Source organism: Myxine glutinosa, chromosome 6 (genome assembly GCF_964187855.1).
Source record: "Myxine glutinosa chromosome 6, kmMyxGlut1.1, whole genome shotgun sequence".
Taxonomy (NCBI): domain Eukaryota; kingdom Metazoa; phylum Chordata; class Myxini; order Myxiniformes; family Myxinidae; genus Myxine; species Myxine glutinosa.
In genome coordinates, this window is record NC_136266.1 from 80,430,151 (window position 1) to 80,445,076 (window position 14,926).

General features: G+C 45.5%; 1 protein-coding gene across 1 annotated transcript in view; it reads left to right on the forward strand.

The window, feature by feature from the left end:
- LOC137429090 (epithelial sodium channel subunit alpha) overlaps nucleotides 1-14,926 on the forward strand; it is a 49,829-nt gene that overhangs the window by 22,967 nt on the left and 11,936 nt on the right. Inside the window, exons 10-11 of the mRNA XM_068119108.2 lie at nucleotides 10,105-10,183; nucleotides 10,470-10,527. Coding sequence (XP_067975209.2) covers nucleotides 10,105-10,183; nucleotides 10,470-10,527 — 137 coding nt within the window. The remainder of the gene's footprint in view (nucleotides 1-10,104; nucleotides 10,184-10,469; nucleotides 10,528-14,926) is intronic.

Sequence of the window (14,926 nt, forward strand, 5' to 3'; positions counted from 1 at the left end):
GCTTTGTCACGTTTGCCAGCACCAGAGACGCCAGAGAGGCAGAGAAGAATTGGAATGGCAAGGATTTGGAGGGTCGGACCATAACAGTAGGGAAGGCATTTCGTAGGCGTCGAGAGGTCTACAGGAGAGGACAACTGGGCGGTAGTTTTGGTGGTGGCTGCAATCAATATTATTATGGAGGCTCCCTGAGTTACGGCAGCTCCCGAAGGAAGGATTGGCAAAGTAGTGGCCGAGAAGGAGACCGCTATTCGTGGGACTACAGGGACAAGGGGTCCCACCATAATTATTAGGGAAGTTCTGAGAAGTTGAAGCACGGAATGCGGCGGAGCCGCTGAGCCAAGATTCCTACACGGATTAACCGTGAACGCCGTTCCTAAAGGCGTCCATATAGGGAACTTTCATGCACGGACTAACCGTGAACTCCACGTTCCTCAAGGCGCCCATGTAGAGAACTTTCCTGCACGGACTAACCGTGAACTTCACGTTCCTAAAGGCATCCATGTAGTGAATACTCGGCTTGGCCTCCCGGAAAAAGTGCTATCGAGTTGCGTAACTTTGGATCTTTGATCAACCCCTTAACCTTCATTCACAAGAAGCTGACGGTCAAAGTCAGAGGGTCATGAGAGGGAGTTTGATTTGGCAGGGACAATGTCGTTGCTGGTGTTTAGTCCAGAGGGAGTAATTTGGGGGTTGAGTTATCTGGTTTATTTATCCAAGTTGGCCGGCAACGAAAGTTTTCGCTGGGGTCAAACTTTCTTTCTTGAAGGGGGGGAGTGTTACATATCTATGTGAATTAATATTCAGATCTTTGCTTATCCGGGTGTAGTATATTAAGGGTTGTTGTGATTGGAGGGTCAGGAGCCCTTCTGAACCAGTGGCCGGAAACGGAAGTGACCGGAAACGGAAGAGGAAACGACACGAGGGAAAAAGGACGGGTATTCTTTTTGTTCCTCGCCCCGCTCGGACGAAAGGTGGAGCGACCTTGCGCTGCGTGACAAAGCGGCGTTCCGAAGCCCGTCTGGCGAGAGGAGTCACCGGGGCACACGGTGGAGACGTCAAGTTGACGTGGGGCCGTGCATCGACCCCGCGTCTGGTACCGTTCGCGGCCCCGTTTAAAAAGACGCGTCCGAGTCGCAGGTTGGGGCCTAGCACGCCTGGCAAGGGCGTGGGGCTTGTGGCTTGCTTTACCGCACCCGCTTGGCGTAGCCCCGAGAGGCTGCAGCCGCGGGGCCTGGTACGATACCGGCCCGGTGGAGACGTCCACCCGGGGTTCGTTCAACCGCCCGAGTGCGGCGACGCCGACTATCATCTTGGTCAGGAGGGACCCAGAGACATTGTGCGGGACCGAGACCAATAGGGGTCGTGAGTACTCACCGGGACACACGTATATAAGATGGCCATCTTACTCATAGGGAATTGATTGTCATTGAAATATTGTTGATGGTTGTGTATTGTTGCTTGTACGGTATCATTACCATTGGGAAATATATTCTTGAACATCAGTGTCGCTTGGGGTGGAATTCATAGGGATTGCGTTGCGAAAGCGCATCTATTTAATACTGCTTTCTGGCGAAGGTCTTCTCACGGTCCGGGGGTCACCGAGACCAGGTAGTCACCGAGGGGACCACGTAACACCTAGATACACCCAAACACCAGATTAGAAGTTGGTACTTCGCTTATTTTTCAAGATATTTCGCTCACAAGGTTCAGACATATATATGGTGGCGGCCATCTTGGATTTTGACGAGGCGACCCAATTTACAATCGCGTTCTTCCTTATGGCGATATACACCCACACACCAAATTAGAAGTTGGTGCTTCGCTTATTTTTCAAGATATTCATCTCACAAGGTTCAGACATACATGGCGGCGGCCATCTTGGATTTTGACGTGGCGACCCAATTTTCAATAGCGTTCTTCCTTATGCCTAGATACACCCACACACCAGATTAGAAGTTGGTACTTCGCTTATTTTTCAAGATATTCATCTCACAAGGATCAGACATACATGACGGTGGCCATCTTGGATTTTGACGTGGCGACCCAATTTTCAATAGCGTTCTTCCTTATGCCTAGGTACACCCACACACCAGATTAGAAGTTGGTACTTCGTTTATTTTTCAAGATATTCAGCTCAAGGTTCAGACATACATGGGGGCGGCCATCTTGGATTTTGACGTGGGTTGCACCCACACCAAATTCGAATGCGGTCCTTCGCTTACGTACGCACGCACGGACGGACAAACCATAGTCCCCCTTTCGCTCCGCGGTGCGACGGGGGACAAAAACCTTATTCGATTGATGCAAAACTTTATATATATTGTTGTGGATATGAGGATTGTGTTTTTTTTATTGTGTTTTTATTGTATAGTAAATTGTTGTAAAATATCGCCTTCCTGCCTCCAGTCTGTTGTATAAAGGTCAAAGGGCGTTCCGGTAGTTAATTCCATAAAGCATACATTGAAGGACACTATAATACCCTTGTTCAGTAGCTTATATCCTTATTATGTGTGTTAGGGTAAGGCTGTGTCTCACATTAATTTAAATACTCCATTGCACCAAGTGAAATAAGAGTAGATCCCCTTTCATTTCATTTCAATGGCCAACTGCATTTTGGGCGGTTTTCTTCAACCACCATTGGCCACGAGGCAAGGTTGGGGAAGAAGGGCGGGTCTGGACCTCGTCATCAAGGGCGGAGCCAGAGGGCTGTGCCCACCAATCAGGGCCAAAGGAGCTCACCGATGGGCGTGTCCGGGAGGCCGGCGGCTTGATTTGCCCGCGGCGATATAAAAGAGCGCGCGCGGAAGCCGTGAGAGAGGTCCATGACAAGAGTTGCGGCGAAGAGATCACCGAGAAGAGAGTTGAGTAAGGGATCCCTGAAGAGAGCAGCTTGAGCCACCGCGGCTGCATCAACAGCAGCTTGGGGCCTGGACGGACGTTTTGAGCAGGACCGAAAAGGAACGGCGGCTGCCAAACGCGCCGATCGTGCTGCGGTATCCGTGGACCGGCCTCCCCCCTCCAAGCCATCCACCTCCGCCATTCCTATCATCATTCCCCGTGTGAGTCGTCTTCGTTTGTTCTGTCTTGGGGTATTAATTAAGCCAGTTTAGATAAGCTAGTATTTTCACTGTGTCACCTGCTTTTTCCATGTTCCCTGTATATAACCTTGACTGCTCCTTTTGCTTGTGTGTGTAAATAATAAATCCCATTACTCTTCTGTACGTCTTCTTCTTCCTCTTTACATTCGGTCGCTTTAGAGGTTTCCAAATTGAATATCGGCGGGGTTCGATCCGGCCAACGTTCGGGAATCGGGTTTAGTCGGGGAAAACTGTTCGGCCGCAGTGCCATCCGCTCGGCAAACAACATCCTTATCCGCGGACCGTAACTATATATATATGTGTGTGTGTGTGTGTGTGTGTGTGTGTGTGTGTGTGTGTGTGTGTGTGTGTGTGTGTGTGTGTGTGTGTGTGTGTGTGTGTTCGACTACCCAGTTTGTCGGGTTTGAAGGCCGCAGTCAGGCAGCCACATAAGATTGAAAAAAAACCAAATGCATTTCAAAATAAATAAATAATCTTCAAAACCATTTAACAGACTGATGTGTTACTTCATATGTGTGATCAACTACCCATGCTACACGAAGTTTGATAACTAAAATGTCATAGGTCAGATGGTCCATCAGCTGTAATGAATTAAAGCTAAGACCTTTAAAAAATCTTCTTCTGTCAACAACTGAAATCTATGGTTCCATTGAACCACACTTTAAGTAGATCATGAAGTACCTATGGGGATATAAGTTTGATAACTTAAACCTCGTTGGTTAAGTGGTTTCAGAGAAAATGTTTTTAAACTTTTTCTTTCAATCCAATATGGCTGCTAAACCAGGTGACCTATCATCATAACAAACGTTTTTCCACATGGGTAGTGGATGGTACATTTTAATTTTTGTATCAATCATTGAAGTGATTTCATAGAAAAATATTTTAAAATGTTTTCCCTGAATCCAATATGGCTGCCATTCAGTTGCGACTTTGATGTCATACTTATCAAACTTTATTTCTCATGGCTCAGTTTTGTAAGCGTCCAAGTAGAAATCACTGCACAGTTATACAGGGTCGTTCTTGGGAACCACTAGTCATGAGAAATATAGTTTTATAAAAATGACGTAATACGATGGCATTAGAATGGGTGGTGTGGGAAGACATCGGTGTGGGATGGCATAGTCATTGGAACAGGTGTCATTCGGTGCCTGGCTTAACTGCTTGCAGTCGGACCCCGACATTCACGGCCCCAACATTTGTGTGTTCCATGTATTCGCGGTTGATGAAATGTGACCTGCTTTTACATTCGCGGCCATGTATCTTGCATATTGGCGTTTTTTCACGGGCGCAAAAAATATATTTCCTGCCCACCCACAGACTTATAGTATTTGGTCGATTATCACTTTTCACCTATGAGTAGGGATCTCAGGTTAATACTCTTAGCATTTTCTGTTTAAGGAAATAAGCAGTAGTTCTAGTTCACAACCTTGTGTTGGAATTTCATTTTATTTCAGATTCAAAATAAAAGTTCAATTTTACTTGCGTTCCATGAACCAGCCTCGCTGAGAGGCACAAGATTTACACCATGTATTACACATCAATTGTGTGCAGACGAAAGGTGTCAAAACTAAACAAAATATATATAATTAAATAATCCTCACGGTTCCCGATCAAAAATAAAATAATTGTAAGAAACCAAGCATCCCTCCCTATTCCCCACATAAAATCCCATCTATAATCTTGTACGAGGATTGTGCACAAGTGGTTCAAACTTGAGGTTCTGTAATGGATTTGACGCAACTCGTGCAAATAGCACCAATAAATTACATTTAACAAGAGGATGCAACTTTTCAAAAAAAGTATGAAAAAAAAAAATCAAGCTTTTGATTCATGTGTCAGGAATGATGGAAGATTGGAAATTCTGGTATTTCAATGTTTAAAAAGTTTGCCATATGACAAGTGATTGGAATTTATTTGCTAGAAAATTTTTTTTCCCCTTTGTTTCACATCTTACTATAATTCACCAAATGTCCATCTGTCCGTTCGAAGGTACCGCAAAAACGGCTCAACCGATCGCAACGATATTTTGGGTGGGTATTCCTGGGACCCCTGGGAGTAAAATAGGCTATATTGTTTTTCCAATTTTTCCAAGTTTTCCAATTTTTCAATTCTCCAGTTTTTCCAAACACGATGGAATAATATTTACCGATAGTAACTGATTTTTTTATTTTTTTTTTGGTTTGTTTGTATACAAGATCGAGGCTCGTGAAAGAGCTAACATTAATCACAAAAAAGACAAACCGACACACAAAACACAAAAAACAAGGGGAGCGGCAGACAAGATGGGGAGAAAGGGGGAAGGACACAAACAACATTTGAGAGCAGGGACATCGGGAGGACTTGGGGGGAGGTGGGAGAGGAATAAAACATATGAACACTGCAAGGACTCTGGGGTGAATTACCGGGGGTAGAAAAGATCAAGGTTTTCGATGGGGGTGAACGATGGTGATTTCGATGGTTTTGATGGTTTCAGGGTGAAGATAAGAGATGGTGGTGAACAGCTGTTTTAAAGACCTGGAGGGAGGAGTGGGATTGAAGGGAGTGGGGGAGTTTGTTCCAGAGGCGGGAGAAAAGGGGAATGAAAGAGTGAAGGTGAGCAGAGAGCCTAGACTTTGGCAGTTTAACCATAAGAGGGTTGCAGGCAGATCTTGTGCGACCTGAAGGAATATTGGGGGGACAGAGCACAGAGAGAGCTGGGGGAGCAAGGCCGGAGAGGAGTCGGTAGAAGACAGAAAGACCACCAACCTGCCTGCGGTGAGTGAGTGAAAGGCCCTCGGAGTTTACTACATCGCAGGAGATTCCAATGATTCTGAAAGCTTTGGCCTCAACAGCGTGAAGCCGAGCAAGGTGTGAGGCAGGAGCACCAGCCCAGAGGGGGGAACAGTATTCCATTGAGATGCGGATGAAAGCCTTGTATGTGGTGAGGAGCTCAGGTGTGCCAAGGAAGGACTTCGCACGACGGAGGATGCCCAGTCGGCGACTGGCTTTGGAGGCCAGCTTGGAAATGTGGTTTTCCCAAGAAAGATCATGGCAGATAGTGAGACCCAAAAGCTTGAGTGACAGAACTTCTTGGAGAGGATTGTTGAGAAAGTAGATGGGAGGGTTGTCCAGTCGGTCCTTTCGGAGAGACATTGTAAGAGTGTGACATTTGTCAGAATTGAAAGACATGTTCCACTTGTTTGACCAGTCTGTGATTTTGTCCAGGTCTGCAGAGAGTGAGGAGGCTGCAGACTGCCGATCTGAGGGATGAGGAATGGAGCGGCAGATAGTGGAGTCATCAGCAAAGAGATAGAGAGGATTTTCCAGAGAGTCGGAGAGGTCATTGATGAAGACCAGAAATAGCACAGGGCCCAGAACACTACCTTGGGGAACTCCAGCCAGAACAGGCAGGGAAGATGAGAGAAATCCATTCAGGGCCACACGTTGCCTACGACCAGAGAGGAAATCAGCAAGCCATGAGTGGAGATTTCCCTGAATACCATAGGAGGTGAGTTTGGTGAGCAGAGCTGGGTGCCAGACCGTATCGAAGGCACGTGATATGTCAAGTGAGGCAGCTCTTATTTCCTGTTTGGCATTGAGGACCTCCATCCATTGTTGAGACTGCAGAAGCAACATGTCCAGAGTAGAATGACCTGGTCTGAATCCAAATTGATGATCAGAGATCAAGCCATTGGAGAAGAGGAAGGATTTGATATCTGAAGCAATGATGGATTCCATGACTTTGCTGATAATTGGGAGCAGGCTGATTGGTCTGTAGTTGCACTACAACTGTTCTGTTTCTGTTTTTTTTGCTGTTTTTGTTTTTGCACCTTTTTTGTGTAAAGCGGTAATGTTTGCTGATTTCCAAGATGCTGGCAGATGACCTTGAGCAAAAGAGAGGGTGAAAAGAACAGACAGAGGGTGAGGTAGAGCGGCAGAGCAGGATTTTAGGACCCGAGGGCTGATGCCATCTGGTCCAGTTGCAGAATCAGAGTCGAGGTTTGATAAAAACTTCTCCACCTTGTCAGGAGAGAAGGACACAGAGTCCAGGAGCAGTTGGGTTCGACTGGGAAAGGTGGGAACAGAGAGAGATGGGTTTGGGACACAAGATTTTGAGGCAAACACAGAGTTGAGGCATTCGGCTTTGTCACGTGCGGTGTCAACTGTGTAGCCATTTGAGGTAAGGGAGGGGATGGAGGGGGAACAAACACCAGAAACGGATTTGACCAGACGCCACCAGGATTTGGAGGAAGGAGACAGGTTTGAGAGTTCAATCTTGAGTGTGGAGAGATAGTGCTTCCTGGCACTCCTGAGGGTAGAAACACACTTGTTTCGAGCTTGGTGGAAGGAACTGAGATTGCCTTCAGTTGGATTTGCCTTCCAAGACGCAAAGGCAAGTTGTTTCAGGGCAACTGCCTCACCACAAGATTCAGTGTACCATGGACGGGAGGAAGGGTAAAACAACTGAAGACGAGATGGGATAAATCTGTGCATGAGAGAGAGCAGTTTGCTTTGGAAGAATTTCCAGGAAGAATTGATGTCAGAGGCATTAGAGATGGGAGACCAGTCCAGTTGATTGATGGCTGCTTGCAGACCATGCCAGTCGGCCTGAGTGAAATGCCAGACTCGTCGGCGCTGAGGAGGCTCTCTGAGAATGGCCAGTGAGATGTCCACTTTAACAAGCACATGATCAGAAGAACCGATTGGAGCAGAAGAAGAGCAGCAGACATTTGCAGGGAAGTTAGTCATAACCAAGTCCAGAAGAGAAGAAACTCCATTGACTGAGATCCGGGTCGGGAAATTGACAGATTGTGTCAGTCCCAATGAGTCGCAGAAGTCCTTTGCTGAGGTGCCATGGCTGGTGAGAGATGAACCCACACCCAGCCAGCTGGCATGATGACAGTTGAAGTCGCCACATATGAGGAAGAGAGAGTTTGGATGAGTTGATAGAAGTTGGTCCATATTGTCCGACAGAGAAATGTAAATGGAGTCATCACTGTTTGGAGGACGGTACAGAACACATATGAACAAAAGGTGGGAGCGGAGAGGAAGCCGTAGCCAGAGGTACTCCTGTGGGTGGGGTGGAGAGAGGGCAGTGCAGGGAGAGTGAGGAAGAGAGTTTTTGATAAAGATAGCCACCCCACCACCAGGACGAGGATCAGGTCTATCGTACCGGAGGAGGGAGTAACCAGGAAGAGATATTAAGGAATCAGAGACATCTTGAAGGAGGAAAGTTTCTGTTAAGCAGATCAAGTCTGGATTTTCAGAAGCAACCTGAATGGAGAGATCAATCAGGTTTGAGCGAAGGCCCCGGATGTTTGAGGTCCATACCGTTAGTGAGGAGAGAGGGGGAGCATCGGGTGCAGGACAGGGGAGGGGAGGGGTAGGGTCAGATGAAGGGTGAGAGGGGGATGTAGGAAGAGCAGTTGATAGTGTGTCAGAGATTACAGAAGAGTTACAAGAAAGGGAAGGATGAGGAGTACGAAAGGTTTGATGGTGATGGAATGAGGCACAGTGAGAGTTTGTTTGAGGAGGGGGCAGAGGAAAGTAGAAGGTTGGGGGAGGTGGAGGTATGACATAGGAGGGAGAGGAAGTGGGGAGGAGGCAGCTTTGAGAAAGAGGTGGGAGGAGGGAGAATTTCGGAGGGATGGTTGGGGGGGAGATTTGAAGGGGAGGGGCAAGGGGGGAGTTTAGAAAGTGGATGATTAATGAAAGATGAACATATATAACAAATTGGGTTTGTTGTGATTTTCAAGTTAGCGATTCGTTTAAGAACGATGGAGGAGGGATGGAATGAATGAGAATTTAGAGCATGGAGTGATTTGGAATCATAAGAGATTGAATATTTTTTTGAAATGGAATGAGTTGAAGAGGAAATTGAAAGGAGCCTTTTAAATAAGAAGAAAAACAGCGTGTTGTTATAAACCACTGAATAAAACACTGAAGGGGATAGTTGAAACATATTTAAACAGAACTGTGAAGAACAATCTTATATTCACAAAAATACCAATGGGGAGAGGAAGCCTAGAGCGACGACCACGAGTCACTTGAACAGGGCAAAAGGTGGAAGGCAAGGGGAAAATGGGGGCGGGGCGAGACAGCGCACGTGGGCAGAAGCAAAAGCACACGAGGAGAAAGGGAAATAAAAGTTTTTTTTGATTGTTTTTGGGGGGGGATGTGGGGGTTACAACGTTAGACAAATAGTAGATGTTTGGTGAAGCTTGGTGGGGAAGGGGAAATCAAAAAAGCTAGCAAAACAGCGAAGGAAGGAACAACCTTCGACGGGGGAAGCCTGAGGCTGCAAGGCCTTGCTCGCGAGGTGGCAAACAAAGGATTAATTTATGAAAGATAAACACCGAGAAACTTCCAAGGGGGACACTATAAGTTCACACACCGAACGATAAATACAGTTTCGTCAAAATACAATTGTGAACAGACTTAACTTTGAAAAACGTGGAGACCGTGTGGACCGTCGAAAACCCCTGCCACCGTCTCCAAGATCTCGCGAGATCTCCTCGCGTGATGTGGTGATGTGGTGATGCACGATCTCGCGTGATGTGGCTTTTGTTGAAATTCTACAAATACTGTTTATTCTACGTACCAGGAGAGAGTAGATCGACTCCTGATGAACTCTTCCTATATAAACGTGCGGCTCCGAAGTAACATGGCAGCGTGTGCAAAGCAGCTGAGAAACAGGTGTAGCGGCCGCTTCCATGTTACAGATTCGGCGCGCACTCTTCACACATAAACGTGTGACTGGGAAAGACATGTGGCGGCCGCTTCAGTTTTGCAGAATTCAATCTTTTTTCAAAATGGGTGCCATGTACTGTTTAGATTTTGATGATTTGCATGTGATATGATTCAACGGATGTTTATATGAATCGTTTAAAAAAATTTTTTAAAGCCTTCAATTTCTGATATTTTGCCTTTTCATTTGGGCTTCCCAATTCAAGCCCCGCCCATAGGGCGGGCACCGTTGCTAGTTTGTTCAATAGAACAGTGCTTATCTGTAATATTGTACTTGCAGCTTTCTGTTACTACCAGTTGCATCACCGTTTCGTTTCTGGAGATTTGGGTTTCATCGAGCAATGTCCTGTCTTGTGCCAGTAAGTTTTACTTCACTCACCACACTATTTGTGGCATCTTGCACCACATTATTTTGGGCATCTTACATGACATTATTTGTACAAACAATTTATTCCAGGAGGTGCATTTGGCAAAATGTCTGTTTGAACCTCAGTCCTTTCACATTGCAAATTTGGAAATGTGTCCTTCCCCCCCCCCCTTTCCCATAATGGAGGCACCCCCCCCCCCCTTTTCCCACACATTTCCTCCCTTCCCCTTGAACCTGTGCCGTCTGCCTAATACATATTGACATGTTTGTTTTTGCAGTAGCACACATTATCAGCTGATGGCAGAATATGGAAGGTGGCCAGCACAAACCTCAGAGGTACGTTATATAATGGCACCTCAGGACTTTAATTTTAGTCACACATTTTATATTACAAAAAGTAGAAATGTGTGCACATGCGCATCCATCATGCTGTATTCTAAAGGGTTCCTGCTGTAATACAAAAAAAAAAATGGTACCGTTGAAAAGCTAATTATCGACTTGGAACAAGAGTGTGTGTGTTGTGTGTGATCATTATGATCTCCTTACTTGATTAGGCGAATTAACTATAAATAATCCTGAAAAATTCCCATGTTTCTAAACACGCCATGTTAATGTGTACCGACCGCCATGTTAATGTGTACCGACTGTATAGAGCAGTTTCATAGGTCTTTCAATGGCATAGCATTGTAATTACAAAATAAACAAGAAAGAGCAATCGGAGATTGCAAACCCTCATCAGGATGTATTTTCAGTGGTTTTTAACGCTTTTGTGTTAAAACAAATAGGGCGGCTGAACCACGTGACCGATGGCTTCATCATTATTTTTTTTCTAAACTAATTTATTCCAAGATTATTCTCAAGAAATTTCATCTTGATCGGATTAAGTTTTGAACGTGTCGAATTATGACGTCATAATGGAGGCACCTATCACATCATTAACATATTTTATTCCCCATGGAGAGTTCTTTACAATGAGCCATGTCTCAATTTTTTCTATTCAGCACTTTCGGAGATAGAGGTGCAAAGTTTTTCGGCTTTTCAAAGATGGCGGCCGAACCACGTGATCTATGACGTCATGTCATTAAAAAAATTATACAGGTGGAGTTGCACCCATGGTGAAAATTTCCTGTAAATCGGACCAACGGTTGCAGAGAAAATCATTCATTCTGTGCGGACAAAGACAAACGGACTCAAATGCAATACTCTCTCCTCTGGCAAGGGAGGGCAATAACAAAAACGATGATAACATTGTAACAAAGCAAATAGTAATTTTTACACCAATAATATTAACAACAACAATAGGAGCATCATTTGGCAATAATAATGACAAACCTATAATTCCCCTCAACCCTGGCTAAAGGACATCTGGGCTTGGTGAAAGGCAAGCTAATGCTCAAGTACTACAGCAGGCAGGTATGCTACATAACTACCAATGAAAATTTGGTCCACTGGACCAACGGGCCCACTAGTAATTATAAAAATATCTGTTTTAAAAGGCCATCTTTCCAGGATGTAAAAAGAAGAAACAGGATTTGCAGCTCAATTAAGCGATTCAAAGGTAAAATTTTATTTTATTTATGATTAGCTCCCCTGGAACGACGTTCAGGGTAGCTTATGCGATGGCACATTGTCCGTCCGTCTGTAAACACTTGCAACTTCTTCTCCAAAATCGCTGAAAGGATTTTTACTACTCCGCCGACAAAGTCACCGGAGGCATTATGTTTTTGGGTTGTCCGTCCGTCCTAAACCTCGTTTTTCTCAGCAACCATATGTCCGATTGAGACGAAACTTTCAGGGTAGGAGTGACACCCGTGGAGAATGTTTTAATGGTAATTGTGACGTCATAGGCACGTGGTATTTCAGCCATCATGGATTAAAAGCAAATAATTACCAAAAATATTTCTTGGAAACCGCTGAATGGAAAAATTTGAAACTTGGCACATTGTCAAGTACTCCCAATGGGGAACAAAAAGCATGATGATGACATCATAGGTCAAGTGTTAAACCAGAAAAAAATGTTTTAATCGAATTCCTTATCCTAAAAATCTGAAATTGCATGCATATGATCTATGACCAATTTGTATTGAAATATTACATTTATGACATCACAGGTAAAATGGTTTGGCAGCCATTTTGGATTGAAGGAAAATAGAAAATAATTATATCTCTGAAACCACTCACTCTATTGATGTACAAATATCATCTAACAGCACTGTTGCATATACTGTACTAGTTTGAAAATGATGATGTCATAGGTCACGTGGTTTGGCAGCCATTTGGATAGAAAAACGAACCTTATCCGATCAACACGAAACTTCACAAACATGATCCACTGCCCATACATATGCAGAGTGATGGCATATACCCGTTGTGGGACGATGCGGAGGCATATTGGCGAGTCGCATTGTTCTAGGTTTTTATTTTATTTTCAAGAATCGAGGCTCGTGTCAGAGCTAACACATTGAACATGAAAACATGCACAGACACATAAAAAACATACAATGAAGGGAGCAAGAAGGCAGCACACAAGCACAACAGCAGAGAACAGGGGCGTCGGTAGATCTGTGGAAGGGGGAGGGCTGGGGAGGAGGGAGGGGTACACGGTATAAAGCAAGTGAACACTACTAGGAATTTCACCACGAGGAATTTCAGGAAAGAAGTTGGGGATTGAAAGAGGCGGACTTGGGGTGTTTTAACGGGGGTAGAAAAGATCAAGGTTTCGGATAGGGGAACATAAGAGATGGTGGTGAACAGCTGTTTTAAAGACCTGGAGGGGGGAGAGGGATTGAAGAGGGTGGGCGTTTGTTCCAGAGGTGGGAGAAAAGAGGAATGAAAGAGTGGAGGTGAGCAGAGAGTCTTTATTTTGGCAGTTTCACCAAAAGAGGGTTGCTGGCAGATATTGTGCATCCTGCAGGAATATTTGGAGGTACAGAGCACAGTGTTACGGATTCGTCACTTCTGTTGTTGTGGTTTTCATCCACTGTAAACATTTTTGATTCCATGTACTATTATTGTTTTCAAAAGGTTTATTGTTTATGAACCGTTTTCAAAAGGTGAAAAAGTTAGAGTTAAAAGAAACCGGAAACCGGATTGGGAACCGGACGACGACGAATAGGAAGAAGAGGGAAAGAAGGCGGAGCGAGTGGAGTCGGACAAGAAGCATAGTTGCTTTGCGGTCTGGAGCGAACGTTGGTGAGCAAGAGACACGAGTGAACTTTGGGTTTCCCGGGAAAGGGATTCCTGCGACAGAGTTGTTATCGCTGTGACAGATCAACCTGCGTGTCAGGTTTTGCGATCGATTCTGAAGAGAATCATCGAAGGGCCGTTACGTCTCGAGAACGGGCCGTCGGCCATTTTGACTCGCGCGCTTTGTGCGTCGGGCAAGGTTTCTTTACTTCGCTTCAGCCTTTGCGCATCGCGCAAGTTTTTTCTTTGCTTCACGTCAGCCGTTTTCACCGCATTCAGACGTATCTGGTGTGTGTGTGTGCAACGTGGCTTTTGAAGATTAATTTGCGGTTCGCTGACTGTGAGCCGTGGAACGTCCACACCCGAGGGTGTGATTTCCCAGTCGCCTGGAGGGCGCCTTTGGATTTCCCAGTCGCCTGGAGGGCGCCTTTGCACAGCTTTGGCAGCAGGACTGTAACTGCCAACCCAAAGTGATTCTGGTCTCAATTGGACATTGATCTGACGATCGCTGGAGCGAATCCACTTTGGCTTGAAGCCGGGAATTAGAGACATTGGGAATCTTCTTCTTTCCGCTCACTTGGAGCACAGTGAGTTACATATTACAAAACTGATGGAACCATCATAGGATAAATATTGATTGTACTTTTGATTACTATTATTGTTGTACTGTTATTCTTGTGTGACCATGACAAAAAAGCCCGAAGCACGAAGCCTATTGCCTCAAAAAGAGAACCATGACAATTACAACTACATATGGGCAGGGTACAGCCCGAAGTGGAGATCGGTTTCTGAGGTTTGGGACATGGAATGTAGGGACAATGACAGGGAGATCAGGAGAAGTGGTGGAAGTATTGGTCAGAAGAAGAGTGGACATATGTTGTGTGCAAGAGACGAGATGGAAGGGAAGTGGTGTGAGAATGGTGAAGGGTAGGCAGGGACAGAAATACAAGTTTGTGTGGCAAGGGTGCCTTGAGGGCATGAATGGTGTTGGTGTCCTGTTTTCTGAGGAGTTTGTAGATAGTGTGGAGAGTGTGACTAGAGTGAGTGATAGGTTGATGATGGTGAAAATGATGATTGGAAAGCTCTTGGTGAACGTCATCTTGGGATATGCTCCGCAAGTTGGTCGGAGCGATGAAGAGAAGGACAAGTTCTGGTGTGCGATAGAGAAGCTGATGGAAAACGTGAAAGATGAGGAAGTTGTTGTGGTAGGAGGAGACCTAAATGGACATGTGGGAAGGAGTATGGATGGTTTTGAGGGAGTTCATGGGGGTTACGGATATGGTGTGAGAAATGGAGAAGGTGAAAGGATTTTGGAGTTTGCTGATGGAGCTGATTTGTTGATTTGTAATACTCAGTTCCAGAAAGAGGATAATAAGCTTGTTACATACACGTCAGGTGGGTCGACGACAACCGTTGACTACCTGATGGTGCGTAGGCGAGATAGGGGGCACCTCCGGGACACAAAGGTGATCCCGGGGGAGGAGGCTGTTTCGCAGCACCACTTGGTTGTCTGCGACATAAGGGTGAAAGGTGCGAGGAGAGCTCGGCG